At 37.9% G+C, this 19,075-nt stretch overlaps 2 protein-coding genes across 2 annotated transcripts in view; both read left to right on the top strand.

Annotated features, from left to right (window-relative positions):
* LOC117409186 (aspartate--tRNA ligase, cytoplasmic) overlaps window positions 1–8,007 on the top strand; it is a 28,030-nt gene extending 20,023 nt beyond the window's left edge. Inside the window, exons 10-18 of the mRNA XM_034014818.3 lie at window positions 2,315–2,426; window positions 3,551–3,685; window positions 4,541–4,688; window positions 5,045–5,191; window positions 5,701–5,743; window positions 6,293–6,373; window positions 6,462–6,573; window positions 6,971–7,042; window positions 7,556–8,007. Of these exons, the coding sequence (XP_033870709.1) occupies window positions 2,315–2,426; window positions 3,551–3,685; window positions 4,541–4,688; window positions 5,045–5,191; window positions 5,701–5,743; window positions 6,293–6,373; window positions 6,462–6,573; window positions 6,971–7,042; window positions 7,556–7,647 (942 nt within the window). The 3' untranslated portion in view covers window positions 7,648–8,007. The remainder of the gene's footprint in view (window positions 1–2,314; window positions 2,427–3,550; window positions 3,686–4,540; window positions 4,689–5,044; window positions 5,192–5,700; window positions 5,744–6,292; window positions 6,374–6,461; window positions 6,574–6,970; window positions 7,043–7,555) is intronic.
* A 569-nt stretch (window positions 8,008–8,576) lies between these two features.
* On the top strand, window positions 8,577–18,512 carry mcm6 (minichromosome maintenance complex component 6). Its single transcript, XM_034007648.3, has 17 exons — window positions 8,577–8,800; window positions 10,104–10,250; window positions 10,843–10,956; window positions 11,410–11,659; window positions 11,971–12,136; window positions 12,513–12,658; window positions 13,506–13,656; window positions 13,891–14,032; window positions 14,410–14,551; window positions 14,843–14,950; window positions 15,103–15,258; window positions 15,369–15,497; window positions 15,625–15,786; window positions 16,458–16,599; window positions 16,912–17,082; window positions 17,414–17,553; window positions 17,978–18,512. The coding sequence occupies exons 1-17, from the start codon at window positions 8,703–8,705 to the stop codon at window positions 18,095–18,097; spliced, it is 2,484 nt and encodes an 827-aa protein (XP_033863539.3). The 5' UTR covers window positions 8,577–8,702; the 3' UTR covers window positions 18,098–18,512.
* Window positions 18,513–19,075: the final 563 nt, after the last annotated feature.

Below are 19,075 nucleotides of genomic sequence, written 5' to 3'. Positions count from 1 at the left end.
CATGGGTGATTACAAGCTAAAGAATGACACAGGCTTCCTAATAAAGTTGTTTGCTGTAAGGCAATCTAAATGGATTTGTAATATTTTTTCTTAACGTTTTACATGTATACTGATGTGAATATAAATATTGCAACAACGCAGTGCTCGTACAGATGTAAGAATCTTTGTTTGGGTGCTCAGTGATGATTTTTTGGAGTTGAGGCAGAGCCTAAAAAGGTGTTTGTCACGATGCTAAGTGAACAAAGGATATTTTATTTTTGGAAACCGCACATCTTTCATATTTTGAAAAGTTCACTGTTTTGTTCTATACTGGAAGGTAGGGCTTTTTATTAATTTCATTTTTCGGTGCGTGTTTTTTGCTATATTCGAGTTTTATGTAAATCGTTTTCTTTTTTCGGGGCTTTCACTTTTTATATACTGTATGAAATTATTGTTTTTGGTTACTTTACAAAATGCTTGGGTTTTTTTTTTTCTGTCGCAATATTTATAGTAGTAAGTTGACTGTACTTGCACACTTAAGTTGTACCTTCTTTCCTTTACTGTCTTCCACAGTGAAATCTATATGATCACGGGCACATTCTGGGGTTTTTGTGTGTAGGCATTTTTTATACATTTTGCCACAATTTGCAATTCTGTTTTAAATCCTCCGTATCTTAAATGTAATACAGCTTTAAATCCTGCTAACAAGCCTCCATTCCTGATTGTAATCTTGTTTTAAATCTCGCAAGCGGAGTATCTAATAGAAATGTAGGACTGTGCTGTCACTCAGTAGTTGGGGCAGGTTTAAAGTATTCAGAACGAATCAATGATAGATACGAGTCAGGAAGGCGGGACATTGCCCAGCTGCACTGGGAAAGGTTTTTTTTTTTGTAGTGGTATTTTTATTTATTTATTTATTTATTTATTTATTTATTTATTAATAAGAAAGGGTGCGCAACCATTTCCACTGTTTTTCCAGTTGTACACTGATTTTTTTTTTTTTTTTTTTTGTATCCTGGGAGGACGGGGGAGGGGTGGGGGGGGTTGCATTAAGGGGGTTAAAACTGAAAATCCGAAGCCCTAACTGTTAGGTTGTTTTTTTAACCATGTTGTGATAATAGCTCCATCAGAGCACTTTTTTCTTCATGCTGAGAAAATCTGGGTGGCATGACCACATTTGTGGTATCAAGGCCATATATTTAAACTGCAAGGAAAGTTCTGTCAGGCGCTTGTGGTTAGGCCGTGTGACGCAAATTGGTAAGAGAATACAAGTAAACAAGTGCTTGATGTTACAGACGTCTAATTTTAATGTGATGCACACCAACACCCATAGAAGATGTTTTGTTTTGACGCCTGAGTGTTCTGCGAACATAAAGTTCAATGCATAGACAAGAGTGGGCCATTTTCATATTTATTAAATCCAGGTGTACACTGAAGTCACAAGTTTTTTATAGTGGCTGACCCCATGTTCCCTTTTAACTAAAAACATGTTCTGGTAAGTATATTTAATGTTTCATATAGGTACATTTTCAACTATATATATATATATATATATATATATATATATATATATATATATATATATATATAATTAGGATAGCCAATTTAGGACAATGTCTTGAAATCCTACAATACAATATGAAGGCACTTCTATAGCGCTTCTCCTAGCATTTCACAAAAACTGCAACCAGCATCCACAGGACCACATACCAGCTGAATTTGACAGGGATGTTAAAACCAGGTGAAACCAATCTGTTTGATCTCCAGCATAACCATTGCATAGATGCTCTACACAACTATAGTCTGAGTTAGACATAACCTTCCCATTTAATTGCCTGTGTTGCTCTATGGAGAGTCCTTGGGGAACATTGCTTCCACAGTCTAAAACAAATACCTGGCTTCTGAAACCCCTGGGACACACTTAACTGCTTTAGCATGGCTCTGTTTTTACTTGGAGGACTATGTTTCTGCTTTTGTTCAGTAAGCAAATTTCAGGTTTGAACAACGAGGGTTAGGTCAGCATCCTTTGTTGCCTTAGCACAAAGCACAAACTGGAGAGGTGCAATTTGTACAAACTAGGATGGGGCCAATCTCTTAGTCATGGAATTAGTTTTTGGATTAGCACACAAAAAGGTAAATTCCCAGCATTTTTAACATCTAATATTAGTGCACAGTTGTCATGGAACCTACAAAGATCAACTTCTCTGTACTGTCAAAACATGTCTAGACAGAAGCATTAATAATTATGCTTTTATATTGATATTCCAATGGATTGGTCCATGGTGACTCATCTGAAACTGCAGTCACGGGTATTTACTTGTTTACTTCTCTACAGACAACAACCAGCCAGGCCATCTTCCGCTTACAGTCAGGAGTCTGCCAGCTCTTCAGGGAGACGCTCATCAACAAGGAATTTGTGGAAATTCAGACTCCAAAAATTATTTCTGGTACTTTTGAAGTCAACAGTTCTTCAACATTTAAGATGCAAATGTTTTCACCATAGTCAGACACAGAACAGGAGTGGCTGGTTGTAGATTACTTAAGTGCTTGTCTTTGGATGAGCACTTCATTAGAAACAGGTATGAGATGTCTGTGATTTATAAGGCTCCAGATTTAGCCTTGAGCTAGTGCTGTCTGTTAAAAGTGATTATTTGCTTTAATGCACAATCCCAGGGATCTTTGCACTGGTTTGCAGACAGTACTCCTTTACAAGATTTTCTGAATTGCCCCCCTGGGTCATTTTACTCCTAACTCTGCCATTGCCTGAGTAGCGTATTATAATGGGCAGTGCCAGGCAGCTGCAGAGCTGTAGCTTTTTCCATCAACTAACATTCATTAGCTCCGTTGATATCAGCCTTCTTTTTGCTTGTTATGACTGTAGTAGTCTTCCACCCACAAACAGTCAATTTCTTCTAAATGTGAAGGCATCCTCATTCCTTTGACATGCTGTCTTATTTTTCTTTATTTATGCTCAGAATACAGCAACTGTGAAAATGTAAAGAAGCACTGCTTTGTACATGTCTGTCTTCAAATCTACAAAACCTTAGTCCCTATTTAAGTCTTCTGTCAACCACGTGTACATTTTGTTACAGTTATTGAAGTTATAACTGGTTTATAACCATGGCTGGTTTACCAACAGTTGGATGAACAGACAAGTGTATTAATAGTTCATTTGCCCAGTTTGTATTTAAAGCAACCCTGGAGTAAAGCACACACCCATATTCTCAGTTCCTCAGTTCAGACAGCCAATCAGAATACCCAGGGGTGGTCTTTTTGAATTTTGAATTTCTTGGTCAGGTGCAACCTGTTACATTACAATACTGCAAATTACAGTAAGTCATTTTTGTAATGCAAAGCACACACAAGAAATGTCAGTTTCAAAAGTTATATATATATGTTTTTTTTTTACCCAAGGCTTGCCTTTCCTTTTATACACACAGCAATAATTGGTTGTTTATTCATATTATAGAAGTTAAATCGGAGTGGAATACATGTTGCATCCAGGTAGTCTGTTTCAGATTAAAATAACTTTTTTCTCCATTTGTTTAACTATTAAAATGATTCATTCCAGCTGCTAGTGAAGGAGGAGCCAATGTGTTCACAGTCTCCTACTTTAAAACCAGCGCCTTCCTGGCCCAGTCCCCACAGCTCTACAAGCAGATGTGCATTGCTGCTGACTTTGATAAAGTGTTCTGCATTGGGCCTGGTAAGATGCCTCAGGTTATTTGTATTTGTGGAGGTTCTCTGCCTGTTCCTTGGCGACCTGTGAGCAAATCCTACATTTTGTACAAAATAAGTTGTTTGTTAAAAATACAGAGAATACATATTCTTTATTTATACAGCACAACAGTAGATGTATATTGTGTTCCAAAAAACAAAATCTGATTTAAAGCTATTCTTGTAATGTGTCTACTTCAGCTAAACACATGATTCTTCAAGTTTCACAAGAACTATGACGCAGCCACTGACTGCATAGATGTGAAAGTCATCTTATAGTATCAAAATTAAAATATTCATTTTGGAAACCCACATTTTCAGACTGAAAACAATAACATAACCGAACTTTAAATGCAATGTCATCATGATACTCGACTTAAAAAAACAAGTACAATATATAGCTCTTGGGGGACCTCTAGTGGTTAATGGTAGTATGACTTAATTTTTCAGTATCTGTGATGCTAAAAAGGCCATATAACCAGAATTATTTTATAATACTATTATAACAGACACATAGCAAATATTAGTCTCCATAAATAGCAATATAAATATTTAAAACCGTGTTACTGAAAGGGGGAGTGTTAAAAGCTGAATTTGCTTAATCCCACACTAATACAGGGTAAATGGACATGAAGTTCCAATTTGATAACATTTTGCCATGTGTTTTGTCAGGTTTTACAGTAATAAATACAAAATATTATATAGCGCTGTATAAGATTGTACAATCTTCTACAGTAGAATTGTATTTGCTTAGTTATCACTGAGTTTTTGTTTGTTTTGTTTTTAATAAATTTTGTTTCACAATTGTATTGTTTTTAATCTTTTATTTTATCTGTTCAATCAGTGTTTCGAGCAGAGGACTCCAACACACATCGCCACCTCACCGAGTTTGTAGGCTTGGATATTGAGATGGCTTTTAACTACCATTATCATGAGGTGGTGGACCAAATTGCAGCAACTTTGGTTCAGATTTTCAAAGGACTGAGAGACAGGTAAAACTTAATTCTTCAGATAAATATGATATTAAGAAAGGGATCCGTGACACATTATAATGAACAGGCTTGATGTGTAGGTTTGCCAATTTGATTTGACACTGCAGTGCCACCTTGTGGGCGGAGAATAAAATAATGAGACAGTTTGTGTAAATAAATGCATTTTCTTTCTTTATCGATAAACTTTCAGTTGTACACACACACACATATATATATATATATAAAAGGCAATAGGAGATTAATACACATGCATTTTAAATGGGAATGATTGTGTGATTTGTCATTGAATGCATTCTTATGCAAATGTATTAAAACAGTGCCCTTTTAATTCAGTTTTTTTTTTTTAAATGGCTCAGATTCCAGACGGAGATTCAGACAGTGAACAAACAGTATCCGAGTGAGCCCTTCAAGTTCTTGGAACCCACCCTCAGGCTGGAATACAAGGAGGGTGTGGCTATGCTCAAGGAAGCTGGGGTGGAGATGGGAGATGAGGACGACCTCAGGTAAAGCAGGCAATGTTTAAGATTTAAATTTAAAGACGACAATGTTATTACTTCACTGTTTTTTGTTCCATCGGGCAGTCATGATTCCCTTTTCGGTCCCTGATTGATTGATTACATTTTTTTAAAACATTTATTTGCAGATTTACTTGGGAGTTTCTAAACCTTTCAAACTTGAGGTTGTGAAATTGTTACTGTTTATATTTGAAAAATGTGGGTCATCCACAGCAACCAGAAGAGCATGGTAGCTGCAAATGAATTCAAATACAGACCAACACTATTAACCTCATTATTTGAGGTTGCTCTTCCTCTCTTACCTGGTGTGTAGACAATGCATTTGTGTCAAGGGTAACTAGCCTTTTGAAATCTGATAACAGATGGAGACTGGGAAGGAACACATACTTTTTAAATAAGACAATCCACAGCATCTGAAAATGCAGACATTCATGCCATGATGAGGACCATAAAATAAATAATTAACAAAAATAAATGTTGTTTTTTTTTTAATTTAGTACACCTAATGAAAAACTTCTTGGCCGTCTAGTAAAGGAAAAGGTAACTAATATATTCAAATTACTGACTAGTTAACCACTAACATACTGTAGAAACCCATTCACTAATGGTGCAAAGGGGACTTGCATTGAAAATAAGGTGCTGCATGATGGTGTTGATGTCAGAGTAGAGGGCACTCAGCCAACGGCTCCAGCATTTTGTTAGGGAGAATCCTTCAGATGAGATGTTAAACCACAGTCATGTGTAGTCTGTGAACAATAAAGATCCCATTGCCCCCAGGCCAGAATTTAAAATCAAAGATTCAATTCCCCAATCCCTGTTAAGAGGGAGGCATCTTTTGAAACAAAGGGGGTTACGACTCAAGTCTTTCCTGCTTTAAATAGTATAGCTAACGATTATGGTATTTGATAAAATAATATCTTCATGTAATTTTAATGTTGGATAAATAGTCTGCTTGACGACCAAGGCATAGAGATTAACTGACTGATGAATATAATTAGTTATAAGCAGTTATTGTCATTCAAAGTGACACATGAACATATTCTAAAGAATATCTTTATTTTGTTGTCATTTCATATTTTTATTTTCCAGTATGACACTGATTTCTACATCCTTGACAAGTATCCTCTGGCTGTGAGACCCTTCTACACCATGCCAGACCCCAGCAATCCTGTAAGTGTGCAAAGGGTCTCCTTGAGTCGCATCCGTGTCTAAAAGGAAATCGGTGTTTATTAACCGTATGCATTGTGCAATATTTCAGAAATACTCCAATTCGTATGACATGTTTATGAGAGGAGAGGAGATTTTGTCTGGTGCTCAGCGAATCCATGATCCCCAGCTGCTGTCAGAAAGAGCCCTGCATCACAACATCGGTAACTATTCGAAAGGATGACATGGAGTGTAGAATTAGAATTCACGCCTAAACACTCCATGGTAGATTTGTATTGTATTGCTCAAGTGTAACATTGAGATACTTTACAGTGTGATATTTTGTAATGTGATACATTGTACTGTGATATTTTGTAACAGTTGTAAGTCGCCCTGAACAAGGGCGTCAGCTAGGAAATAAATAATTACATTCTATGTAAAATGGCTAGTTATTTAATCAAATCATATATTTTATTTAGAAATATGTAAACTCCTTACATTACAAAATATAGATGTTAGGTCCTTGCTTTTTATTTATTTAATGTGTGTGTGTGTGTGTTTACCTCTTAGAGTAGAATGACAGTGACTGAAGGGTATACTCAATCTATTTCTTTCTGACAGACCTTGAAAAAATCAAGTCCTACATCGACTCTTTCAGATTTGGAGCTCCTCCCCATGCAGGTGGTGGTATAGGTAATGTATCTCATATTTTCATATTCGTCACAAACACAATTCCATAAATATGTGGGATGGGACAGGCATCCACTAGGTGGCACCATACGTTATGGTAAACTGACATTCCCATGCCCTACTAATTCCATACCTAACTTCATTCACAAAGTTAACAAACATATTAGAATCTGTAATGGAAATGTAAAGATCCTGTGTCTAAAATAGTTTAAAGTTTACAAGAGGAGATTATTTGTGTAAATTAACTTGCATTATGACATCTGTATTAAAAAATAAAAATGTACAGGTTAATGTTTGTAGTGTTTTCCCATCTTTCAGTAGTACTGATGAGTGAAATATAACATTGGCTGTTTTATGATGATGGAATTCATCAAGTCACCTGTATAACGAGAAAATTCTATAAAACATAAACGATTATGATTTTACTCCTATTAAGTTGTGTTGGAAGTACTAGTTTGTCACCATCATCTCCTGGATACAGTATTTATTGTGTGGATTGTTGGTATTTTTCTACAGGTTTGGAGCGAGTCGTTATGCTGTATCTGGGACTTCACAACATTCGCCAGACCTCTATGTTCCCTCGTGACCCCAAGAGGTTGACTCCTTAAGCTGACAGGACATTCACTCCATCAATCTGCCTTGGAATCAAGCTGATCAAATGCAATAGGCCATAAATGTAATAAACAGAAGTGCCACAGACATTTAACAAATAAAGCAGTTTTTGCATGAAGGAAATAACATGATAGCAAATAGTTAGCATAACAAATAAGGGGTTCTATTAATATTAATTTTATAATGAAAAACAGTCATACACTACACTGTTTAGTTTACTTGTGTAAACTGGATACATTGGCAAAAGGTTATAAGTAACAGCAGCAGTGAATGGAATTAGGTGGTGTCCTTGTAAAACAATAATACATTGCTTGTAAAGGTTTATAACTGCAATAAAGTTTGTAAATCCAGTGAAACATGGTTTTCAGAGTAATGGTGTTTATTTTACCTGAAGGAACAAGTTTTAAAGAGACAGATTGATGCACAGAAGATCTTGTATAGAGTACCTGGGGTGAAACCCAATTGCAATAACATGTCTTATCAAAAGATGTTCGGTTGTTAGATATCTGCTATATGAGGTAATGCTTTATTGTAATTGGAAATTAATCCTGACATTTTTCACACAATTATTTGGTAAGAGAAAAGGGGACCGATCTGTTTAAAAAAGTTTTGCTTTTACAGCGTTTGTCACATTTTGTAATGGACTATACTCCAACTGAAACACTTTTTATTTTAAATAAGTTGTGACCAAAATTAACGTGTTCAGCAACATACAGTAACATTCCTCAACAAGTAAGCAATTTTAAGCACAACATAATAGACCCAAGCTGAAGCTGCGTCCATTTTTAATACATTCATGTGTGGTTACAAACCACTCCCTCCACACTTTCTCGCAGCCGGGATTGGCCAAAAAACTCAGGGCAAGATTAGAATTTCCGGAAAGGGTGCACTGGATTGGCTGTTGGTGGCGCGAAAGAGAACACGTGGGGTAGAGACTGGCGCGAATTTCTCTGCAATAGAGTTACAGGAGAACTGTGTGACTGCTTATGTGGTGTATCTGTAAGAACTTAAGAAAAATTTAATTCCGAGTTATATAACATTTCAAGAAAGTATGGATATCCCAGAACCCACAGTTGGAGCCAGCGGCCAACAGATTAAAGACGATTTGGCAGAGAAGTGTCAGAAATTGTTTCAGGATTTTCTAGAAGAGTAAGTGTATACTGTACAAATATAGCAACGTCAGAAATAGAAATGTAATATTTCTATTATATATTTGGTTTGTGTTTTCACATTTGCAGCGGTGTGAATTATCATACTAAAACGAGTTAATATTGAATGTGTTTTTAAGTAAGTGATAATTACATAATTTAAATAAGTGCATTAAAATATTTGGTTTGTGTTTTCACATTTGCAGCGGTGTGAATTATCATACTAAAACGAGTTAATATTGAATGTGTTTTTAAGTAAGTGATAATTACATAATTTAAATAAGTGCATTAAAATATGGCCTGGGAGACGAGGTCCCAGTTAAGAAAAAAAAAAAACAATTACGGTGATATTCTGCTGGGGAATACGGATGACTAGTAATAAACACGTTATGAGAAGTATGTTCAATTACTGTACCTTTATAGCAGATTAGGTCATTTCGCGTCAACAAAAAACCGGTATATTTAGAAGGAAGGGCCAGGCTTTTCACCTGAGGCAGCTGAGACAATTCGAAAACGATTGAATCGGCCATAGCAGTTTTGCAACAGTCTTTCTGCTCCTGTGCAAAAAAAACCAAAAAAAACATTAAAAATGTAATTATTAAGTTAGTTTGTTGTTTATTTTGGTATAGTCTGTTAATTTAAACTTCCTTACAAAGTTTCATGGTTAGGTTATTCGGCATAGAAGTGCCATTGCACCTTGTATTCTGCAACCCACGTGTTACAATGTTTAATCATTAAATTCGTTTGTGTTCGTGTTCGTTTTTTGACTGTTGAATGGTTTGATTTTTGCAATGTTCCTCCGATGCACATTAAATGGTATCTTTTTCAAACAAAAGTTGTGGTCTGCAGTGACTGTAACGTGATCAAGCCAGCAGATGACACTGTTATCTGTTTTCAATTACCCCAGTGCTTTAAACAGCAAGGAAACCATTCTGTTTTTTTTTTATGCTGGGGTGGGGGAAGAGGAGGGGCGTGCATACGTGAGGTTATTGACTATTCAGGTTACTTAAAGTACATTTCATATGAAAAGTATATGTCTTTGGTGTTCTATATTAACTTTGAAAACTACAAAATCAATAATGCGACTGTTGCACCCTAAACTGTTACCAGACTTAACCAAAAACGGTGATTACAACAAAGTTATTGCACGTTCCTGCAATTTAATATAAAAAATGAAATAAAACCTATCCTGTATTCCTATGATGGTTAGCCATTAGCTGTTCTGTTTTCCTCTGTTTACAGCAGAGCTGTACTGAAACATGTATTGTTTTAAACCGGAAGTTAAACCCCTAGTTATCTCCCAGGTTTCAGAACAGTGATGGGGATGTGAAGTACCTGCGTGAGGCAGAGGAGCTGATTCGTCCTGAGAGGAACACCCTGCTTGTAAGCTTTGCAGATTTGGAGCAGTTTAACCAAGAGCTTGCAACCACTATTCAGGAGGAGTATTACAGGTAATGAACCAACACTTCATTAGGGCAAGTTTGAAGTAGAGGGCATAGATTTGTAAGTGATAAACACAGAGAGAAAGCAGAGGGATGTAGGTATGATGTAACACTATCAAATACTGTAATATGAATGAATGGCTGTATCTTTAAAAAAAAAAAAAAGATAATAATTCAGCTGGCTTGTTGTAGCATTTCAGGAGCATGAGCCATTGTTCAGCCTTTGCTCAGTTACTATTATTATTATTATTATTATTATTATTCATTTCTTAGCAGACGCCCTTATCCAGGGCGACTTACAAGATATTGTTACAAGATATCACATTATACATCACATTATTTTTACATAGAATTGCCCATTTATACAGTTGGGTTTTTACTGGAGCAATCTAGGTAAAGTACCTTGCTCAAGGGTACAACAGCAGTGTCCCCCACTGGGGATTGAACCCACAACCCTCCGGTCAAGAGTCCAGTGCCCTAACCACTACTCCACACTGCTGCCCTAAGCCGTATGTCTTGGTGCTTTTAGTTATCTGTTCCAAATAAAGGTGCATTAAATACATTTTAAAAATGTAATCCATTTCACATGGTTTCCTTTCAGAGTGTATCCTTTTCTGTGCCGGGCAGTGCGAAGCTTTGCCCGAGATCATGGGAACATGATTCCAGCCAACAAGGAGTTCTATTTGGCAATCCAGGATCTGCCATCCAGGCACAAGTAAGAATGCATTTAATCTGTTTGGTGTCAGACTATTAAAAAGACCATGTGAAACAGTAAATTACAAAGACGTGACGTGGTAGAAATGTTTAAGCAGCGTGTATATGCGTGTGCTGCTGGAAATTGAAACATTGCTTGGATATTGGTTGTCCTTAAGCATTAAATAACTTCATTATCAATATATAGTTAGGTATTATTTTCACTAGATCATCTGCAGTTTCTTAGATGGATCATTACTGCAGGGTTATGTGGTCTAAGTTGAAGGAATTTGAGATGGTTCAAAGTTCTCCCATAGTACACTGAGAACAGTGTAATTAAATCAGATGTGCTGGCTGTGTTCACTGGAAATCAGTGCAGTGTATTTCTCATTGCTCAGGTCAGGTGTTGCTCACTACAGATATTAAAGCCATTGCTCAATCTGCTCACTGAGACCCAATCCTCTTTCCTGTCCAGGATCAGGGAATTGACGACCGCACGGGTTGGCGCTCTGGTACGGATCAGCGGCCAGGTGGTTCGTACTCACCCTGTTCACCCGGAGCTGGTCAGCGGCACGTTCCTGTGTCTCGACTGCCAGACTGTGGTTAAAGATGTAGAGCAGCAGTTCAAGTACACCCAGCCCAACATCTGCCGAAACCCAGTCTGTAGCAATAGGAGGAGATTCATGCTGGACACTAACAAATCAAGATTTGTTGACTTTCAGAAGGTACGTCGAACTACTTCTATGACGAATTTGGTGAACCAAAGCTGTGAGTTTTATATTCTATTCCCAGCCTAAATATTTTGAGAAACATGTTTTTTTTTTTTTGTTTTTTTTTTGTTACAGCACAATCATTTGCAGGGATTTATTGTAAACTTCACTTTTGGTCCTAGTTTTCCAAAGTCTGTACAACATTAAAAAAAGAGTGTGAAACTTAAGATACCATGGAATGACTACCACACTGTCTGGTTTACAAATATGAGGTCCTGTTTTTGCTTTGTAGAAATCTAAATATCCTTCCCCGTCTTCCTCTTCAGGTTCGTATCCAGGAGACGCAGGCAGAGCTGCCCCGTGGCAGCATCCCTCGCAGTCTGGAGGTAATCCTGCGTGCCGAGGCAGTGGAAACTGCCCAGGCTGGGGACAAGTGTGACTTTACCGGCACTCTGATTGTTGTCCCTGATGTGTCCCAGCTTTCTTCCCCAGGTATTTGCCTTTGACTTCTCTTCTCCCTGGAATGTTATTCAAAGCTGGGTGTTTGGCTAATTCATACGATTTGCCATTTTGAGGGGTTGTTGCCTGTACAAGACGGGGTTTGAGTAGGTGTACTGATAAGGAGGAATATGTAAATGTATGTATTGCTACCTTGTAATTTTCCAATTGGCTTGTGAAATGAAAATACAATGGGTTGACTACCGCACTCTGATTTACAAATATGAGGCCCTTCCTGAATTGGTTATTGCTTTGTAGTACTTCCTGCTTAAAACAACATCTCAACAGCCCATCTAAAGGAGGTCTTTATTGATGGATTTGATTGTATTTGGAGTCGTTCCTAACTCTGGTGGTGGCGTTTCTTTTTCAGGATCACGTTCTGAGACAAGCTCCCGTGTTGCTGGCTCAGAGGGTTATGAAAACGAGGGAGTCCGAGGATTGCGTGCTCTGGGAGTGAGGGACCTCTCCTACAAGCTGGCCTTCCTAGCCTGTTACGTGGCACCGACTAATCCCCGGGTATGTGTGAGAGAGGAGCGGGGGGGGTCTGAGGGCCATAAAATGAATGTAATACAGATTGACATCTTGCTATCCGCTCCGCTGTAGGAATTTAACAGTCCTTTTGCCCTTCCAATCCCCATAAACACTTCAATCACAAATTTTCAGAATGTTATTTTTCAGCCCGTGTGTTCAACATACCGATCCCAATTCTTTGGCAACTGTCTTTTTTCTTCTACAGGGGTTTCTTTTTATTTAAAAGTTTGCCCAATAATAAATTAGAATAATGTAATTAGAATATTAGATTTCCCTTTTCTTCTCAAGGTATATATGAACAGAGAGGAATCTTAACACTAGTCTCGTGACAGTTCTGACCTTGACTGCCATATGGGAGCTGCAGTAAGGTGGATCAGATCAGTTGAGGGTGAGCTGTAAAATGGTGAATACTTTTTTGCTAAAGTATGGTGTTAAACATCAAGCAACGTGTTTTTTTTGTTGAAACATATACTGAAACCAAATTATACAAAATGTGCAGAGAATTAAAGAAAAATATCCTCTTGAGGAATATGGGGAGCCAACATCAAAGCTGGCCATTCTTAAGTTATTGCAGAAATGGAGGGAGACTGGTTCTAAGTTTCAAATTTCATTTTTCAAATTTATTATTGGGTAAACTTTTAAATAAAACACCCTGTAAAAGCACAGGGCATGTATTCTGCTACATTTATTACAAAATAACATGTAGTTGGTGTTCTGCAACATGTTAGTCTAGTTATCCTACCAGTTATAACACAAATGTCAACTCCAAGTAGTTGGCTGTTCCATGTTCTTCAGTGTTGTAAAAAGGAACTCCCTTGTGTTGATTATTCAGTTCGGTGGGAAGGAGCTGCGAGATGAAGAGCAGACTGCTGAGAGCATTAAGAACCAGATGTCGGTGAAGGAGTGGGAGAAGGTGTTTGAGATGAGCCAGGATAAGAACCTCTACCACAACCTCTGTACAAGCCTTTTCCCCACCATACATGGTAAGAGGTTGGCTACACTGGATTGATTTAAACAACCAATAGCAGCTGCAGGGAAATATTTAAAGAACTATTAATATAAACTACATCTTGTGAGGTTTTGGTTGAAGTAGTATTGATCACCAAGGTATGCCCGTTAATATAATTACAGCTGTATTGACCAGAAGTCTTTGAGCTACTGAGGTTTTGATGGAGAATGGTGCCATCGTCATCCATGCTTTATTGTTTTTCTATCAGGCAATGATGAGGTGAAGAGAGGCATCCTATTGATGCTGTTTGGAGGAGTTCCCAAGACCACAATGGAGAAGACATCGCTGCGTGGCGACATCAATGTCTGTATCGTGGGCGATCCCAGTACTGCAAAGAGCCAATTCCTCAAGTGAGTATCTGCAACTACATCGATCTACATTGGAACCTATTGCATTACTGAGGTTCTTTTTTAGCTTTTTTTTTTTTTTTTTTTGCATATTTATGCCTTGTTTTTTATTACTATTATTATTATTATTATTATTATTATTATTATTATTATTATTATTATTATTATTATTATTTTGTTGTTGCTCCTTGGCTTTCTTCTGCCTACATTTAGATGCAGTTCCCCATTTAAATCTGTTGTTGGTACTGTACACAAAGGAAGTAAAAAATAAAGTAATATTGAACTATTAAAACATTTTTATAACACAAGTTTTGTGTCGTCCTCGCCCCCCCACCCCCCTGCCCCCCCCTGCCCCGCCCCCCCCCCCCCCCCCCCCCCAGGCACGTTGAAGAGTTCAGTCCCAGAGCTGTATACACCAGTGGAAAAGCCTCCAGTGCTGCAGGTCTGACTGCTGCTGTAGTGAGGGATGAAGAATCCCATGAGTTTGTCATTGAGGCTGGCGCGCTGATGCTGGCTGACAATGTGAGTAGTTCATCTGCAACTTTACACTTCCATCAATCATAAGATAAAGAAATATAGACAGAACAAAAAACTTGTGTTCTTGTGCATCTAGTTTTTGTGTTTCTGTGAGAATTTGTTAGTCAGTTTTAGCTGACTAGGTGAAAACTATAATGCACTTTTATATATAATGTACTATTTTATTACATTTGGTACAGCTGATTAAATAATTTGGCTATTTTCAGTGTTCGCTTGATTAATGTAGATCAAGTGAGATTCTTAAATTGTAATGGATCATTTGTTTGCATTTGGTAGGGAGTCTGCTGTATTGATGAGTTTGATAAGATGGACCTGAAGGATCAGGTGGCTATCCATGAAGCCATGGAGCAACAGACTATTTCAATCACCAAAGCAGGAGTCAAGGTAAACCACCTAGTGATTAAACATGATGATGTAGATAGGACTTGTGAGCAAACTGTGAAGTGTACAGTGACATGTTTCAGAAAATTTGATTGAAGCAATAGCTGACACCTGGTTAATTTAGAAATCTTTGAAACTAATGCTTTTTTCAACAGGCCACCCTGAATGCCCGGACGTCCATCTTAGCAGCAGCAAACCCTGTTGGTGGGCGCTATGATAGGTCAAAGTCCCTGAAACAGAATGTGAATCTTTCTGCACCCATCATGTCCAGATTCGATCTCTTCTTCATTCTGGTAGACGATTGCAATGAGGTAAGAACTGAACAGCAAATGCCCTGTGTCCTGTCCTTGATGTCTGCAGACTTGAAGCTGCTTTTATTTGTGAATCTTGCTGATCTCCATTTTGTCTCTTATTGTTCCAGGTCACGGATTACGCCATCGCCAGACGTATAGTGGATCTCCATTCCAGAATTGAAGAGTCTGTTGAACGCCTCTATACCTTGGATGAAATTCGGAGATACCTGCTCTTTGCAAGGCAGTTTAAACCAAAGGTAACTAACCCAACCTTAATGATCAGTGTTGTAGTCCACCGAGCACCTACTTGTTAATGTTTTGATCTAGAAGGTTTTTAGCGGCTTATAAAATTAAGTTGTTGCTTTTAATTTTGTCCTCCTTCAGATTTCAAAGGAGTCTGAAGAGTTCATCGTTGAGCAGTACAAGCGCCTACGCCAGAGAGACGGATCAGGGGTCACCAAGTCGGCTTGGAGGATCACTGTCCGTCAGCTGGAGAGTATGATCCGTCTGTCTGAGAGCATGGCCAGGATGCATTGCTGTGATGAGGTGAGGAACTGGATCTGCTTCAGTCTGGCAAACCCCCTGTGCACTAGGGTTTCACATCTGCACTGATCCTAAATACACTAAATTAAGCCTAAATAGCCTGAGTTGTTTTTGACTAATGTCAAATTTGAATTTCAAGGGGCTCCCGAGTGGCGCATCCAGGAAAAGCACTTGCGTAGAGTGCCGGATGCTCCGTATAGTCTGGACGTCGCTATTCCTTTGCCGACCGAGGACGGGAGCTCCCAGGGGCAGCGCTCAATTGGCCGAGCGTCGCCCGCGGGGAGGGAGGGTTAGGTCAGCCAGTGGGTCCTCGGCTCACTGCGCACCAGCGACCCCTGTAGTCTAGCCGGGCGCCTGCGGGCTTGCCTGTAAGCTGCCTGAGCTGCGTTGTCCTCCGACGCTGTAGCTCTTCGGTGGCTGCATGGTGAGTCCGCAGTGTGAAAAAAAGCGGTCGGCTGATGGCACACGCTTCGGAGGACAGTGTGTGTTCGTCTTCACCCTCCCGAGTCAGGGGTGGTAACGGTGAGCTGAGCATAATAAAAAATAATTGGCCATACCAAATTGGGAGAAAATAATAAAAATAATTGGCAACGACTAAATTAAAAAAAAAAAATAAATAAATTTGAATTTCGGTGACTTCATCAGTATCCACTGTTTCGCTTGATATCCTGCAGGTGCAACCAAAGCATGTCAAGGAAGCTTTCCGATTGCTCAACAAATCTATCATCCGGGTGGAGACTCCAGATGTCAATTTGGACCACGAAGAGGTGGAGCCAGAGGAAGAGGAGGCAGCAGCAGTGCAACATGGAGTTAATGGTGTGCAGTTTATGCCACTGGGATACCTCTAATTTTCTTATCTGATCTCATAGTATCTACATGGGATATGATGCATATTTATAGCTTTGGAGCAGGGGTAATTTGGTTGGTTGCATGTTATGAAGACGGTTTTTCATGTATTTTATATACTATTACATGAAGTAACAGCACGTCCTCCTGGTTATGTAATTAAGGGATTTGTTAAGTAATATTATGTAATTTAATATACCATCTCGTTGGTAAAGCATTTTTTAGTGCACTTGTAAATCTGGTGAACAAATTGAGTCGTGATGGAAAAACTTACTTCAACAGGTAGTGATGGGGATGTACCAAATGGTGTCGGTGGTGAAGCACATGGAATCAATGGACATGCTGAAAATGGGGTCAGTGGCTCAGCAGCTCAACCATCTCTGAGACTTTCTTTCACTGAGTACCGCCGGATTTCAAACCTTGTGGTCCTCCATCTCCGACAGGCAGAGGAAGGTTAGTGCTGCTTCAAAATAACAGTTTTTTTTTCTTCTTTTTAAAGCGGTAACTTAATATTTGTTAGAAATAGAAGTCAATTTGAATGTATTTATTTATATATATATTTTTTTTTAGTAATGCATTAATGAAATTAAAGTATCAGTCTAACTGCCCCAAGACTTTTAGAACCTCCAACTTATAAGATACAAATACTAGGTGACTGAAATAATTTGTTGTTACTGTAAAAATGAATAAATAAAATAAGTGGTTGGTAATGGGGACAAATATATAGGCTTAATCTTTATTTATTTATTTATTTTTTGGGGGCGGTGGTGGGCTTTTCCCGCAGAGGAAGACGAATCTACACTTAAGAAAAGTGGACTGATAAACTGGTATCTGAAGGAAATAGAATCTGAAATTGATTCTGAAGAGGAGCTTGTTAACAAAAAGAAAATTATTGAAAAAGTCATCCACAGACTTGTTCATTATGTAAGTACAGAAGAGTAATATGGTTAATGGTATCAAGAGCATCTTTCTAACTTTTGTTATTCTGACAGTTTAAATGTATTATTATTATTATTATTATTTATTTCTTAGCAGACGTCCTTATCCAGGGCGACTTACAATTGTTACAAGATATCGCATTATTTTTTACATACAATTACCCATTTATACAGTTGGGTTTTTACTGGAGCAATCTAGGTAAAGTACCTTGCTCAAGGGTACAGCAGCAGTGTCCCCCACCTGGGATTCAAGAGTGCAGAGCCCTAACCACTACTCCACACTGCCCCCTACATTTAGGGCAGCCCCCTAAATGTAGGCATTTATTGCATTCTGGAGGACACATAAAACCAAAGCTACTTGTTTTTACTTGAAGACTGGCACTAATTCGGCTGTCTGTTTTATTTTAAAGGACCACATTCTGATTGAGCTGACGCAGAGTGGGCTGAAAGGATCGACCGAAGCAGCAGAGGCTGAAACGGGAGAGGATCCATTTCTGGTTGTGAATCCAAACTACACACTGGAGGATTAAAACTTGAAAACATAGACTGATATGTTTTATTTTACACTTGTTTTGGAAAACTTTTTTTTTTAAGTTTTCCCCAACTCAACACTTTTTATAACCACCCAGTTGGAACCGTGTTTGTCTGTTTAATGAATGTCTTGTATTTTATCATTTGTCTAGATATTGTTCTTTTTATCATTTTTATGGTTTTATGTACTGCTTTTGCATGCATTATATAATTCCATTGCTACTCATGCACAGTGGAATGTTGAAATGCTGTCTGTTTTTATGAAAGGTTGTATAAAGAAAATAAACTCTGTTATCTATCAGGGATTTCAATGTTTTTCTGGAAATGGTGTAAATTTAGAATGTTTTGATTTCTAGGAAGCATTCGTGTTCTTATAAAACAAAAGTAATAAACTTCAAATTGCTTTGACGTTCATTCTTTGTAGGGAATAAAATGTACCCTTTTTTAATGTTTAAACTTTTACTTGCTCTCTCATAGTTAGATTACTTTACCATATTAACTTAACCAGTTAACCAAAGATGAAAACCAATCCCATTTAACTATCCATGTTCGTTGGAGTGTATGAATGGTTTTATATTTAAAACCTCAGAAGATTTTGTCGTTAAACTCAGGAATGAGAGTGTTTTGGCCACTCTAAACTTTCAATTTTCTTTTAAAATGACTAATATAAAATATCAGTATTAACCCTCCTTTTATTTAAAAAATGTGCTTATCTATCATATTGACCTTTTTGTACAAAATCAGTATCAGGAAATACTAAAAATTCTGAAATGAAAGAAAAATTGTGTGTAGGTTCATGACCCCAGGTTTTAGGATTACACTGTAACAATTTTTTTTTTTTTTTTTTGTTCCTGGGTAGTAAGTGTTGTTTCCTAATTGCTTATGCCTCAAAAGTATAGAAAATGGCTATTATTCCCCACAAACTTTGCTTTTGTGACCAGGACAGTGATATTTTGAAATTTACCTATTTTCCAGAA

This window comes from Acipenser ruthenus, chromosome 10 (genome assembly GCF_902713425.1).
Source record: "Acipenser ruthenus chromosome 10, fAciRut3.2 maternal haplotype, whole genome shotgun sequence".
Taxonomy (NCBI): Eukaryota; Metazoa; Chordata; class Actinopteri; order Acipenseriformes; family Acipenseridae; genus Acipenser; species Acipenser ruthenus.
Note: the sequence above shows the minus strand (reverse complement) of the source record. Positions and strands in the feature narration are given on the sequence as shown.

Excerpts from the sequence above, each read along its gene's own strand:
- mcm6 (XM_034007648.3), top strand. The coding sequence starts at position 8,703 with ATGGATATCCCAGAACCCACAGTTGGAGCCAGCGGCCAACAGATTAAA. Across the intron at positions 12,137-12,512 it reads GTCCCAGCTTTCTTCCCCAG|GATCACGTTCTGAGACAAGC; the intron begins GTATTTGCCTTT and ends TTTCTTTTTCAG. Across the intron at positions 15,787-16,457 it reads GGATGCATTGCTGTGATGAG|GTGCAACCAAAGCATGTCAA; the intron begins GTGAGGAACTGG and ends GATATCCTGCAG.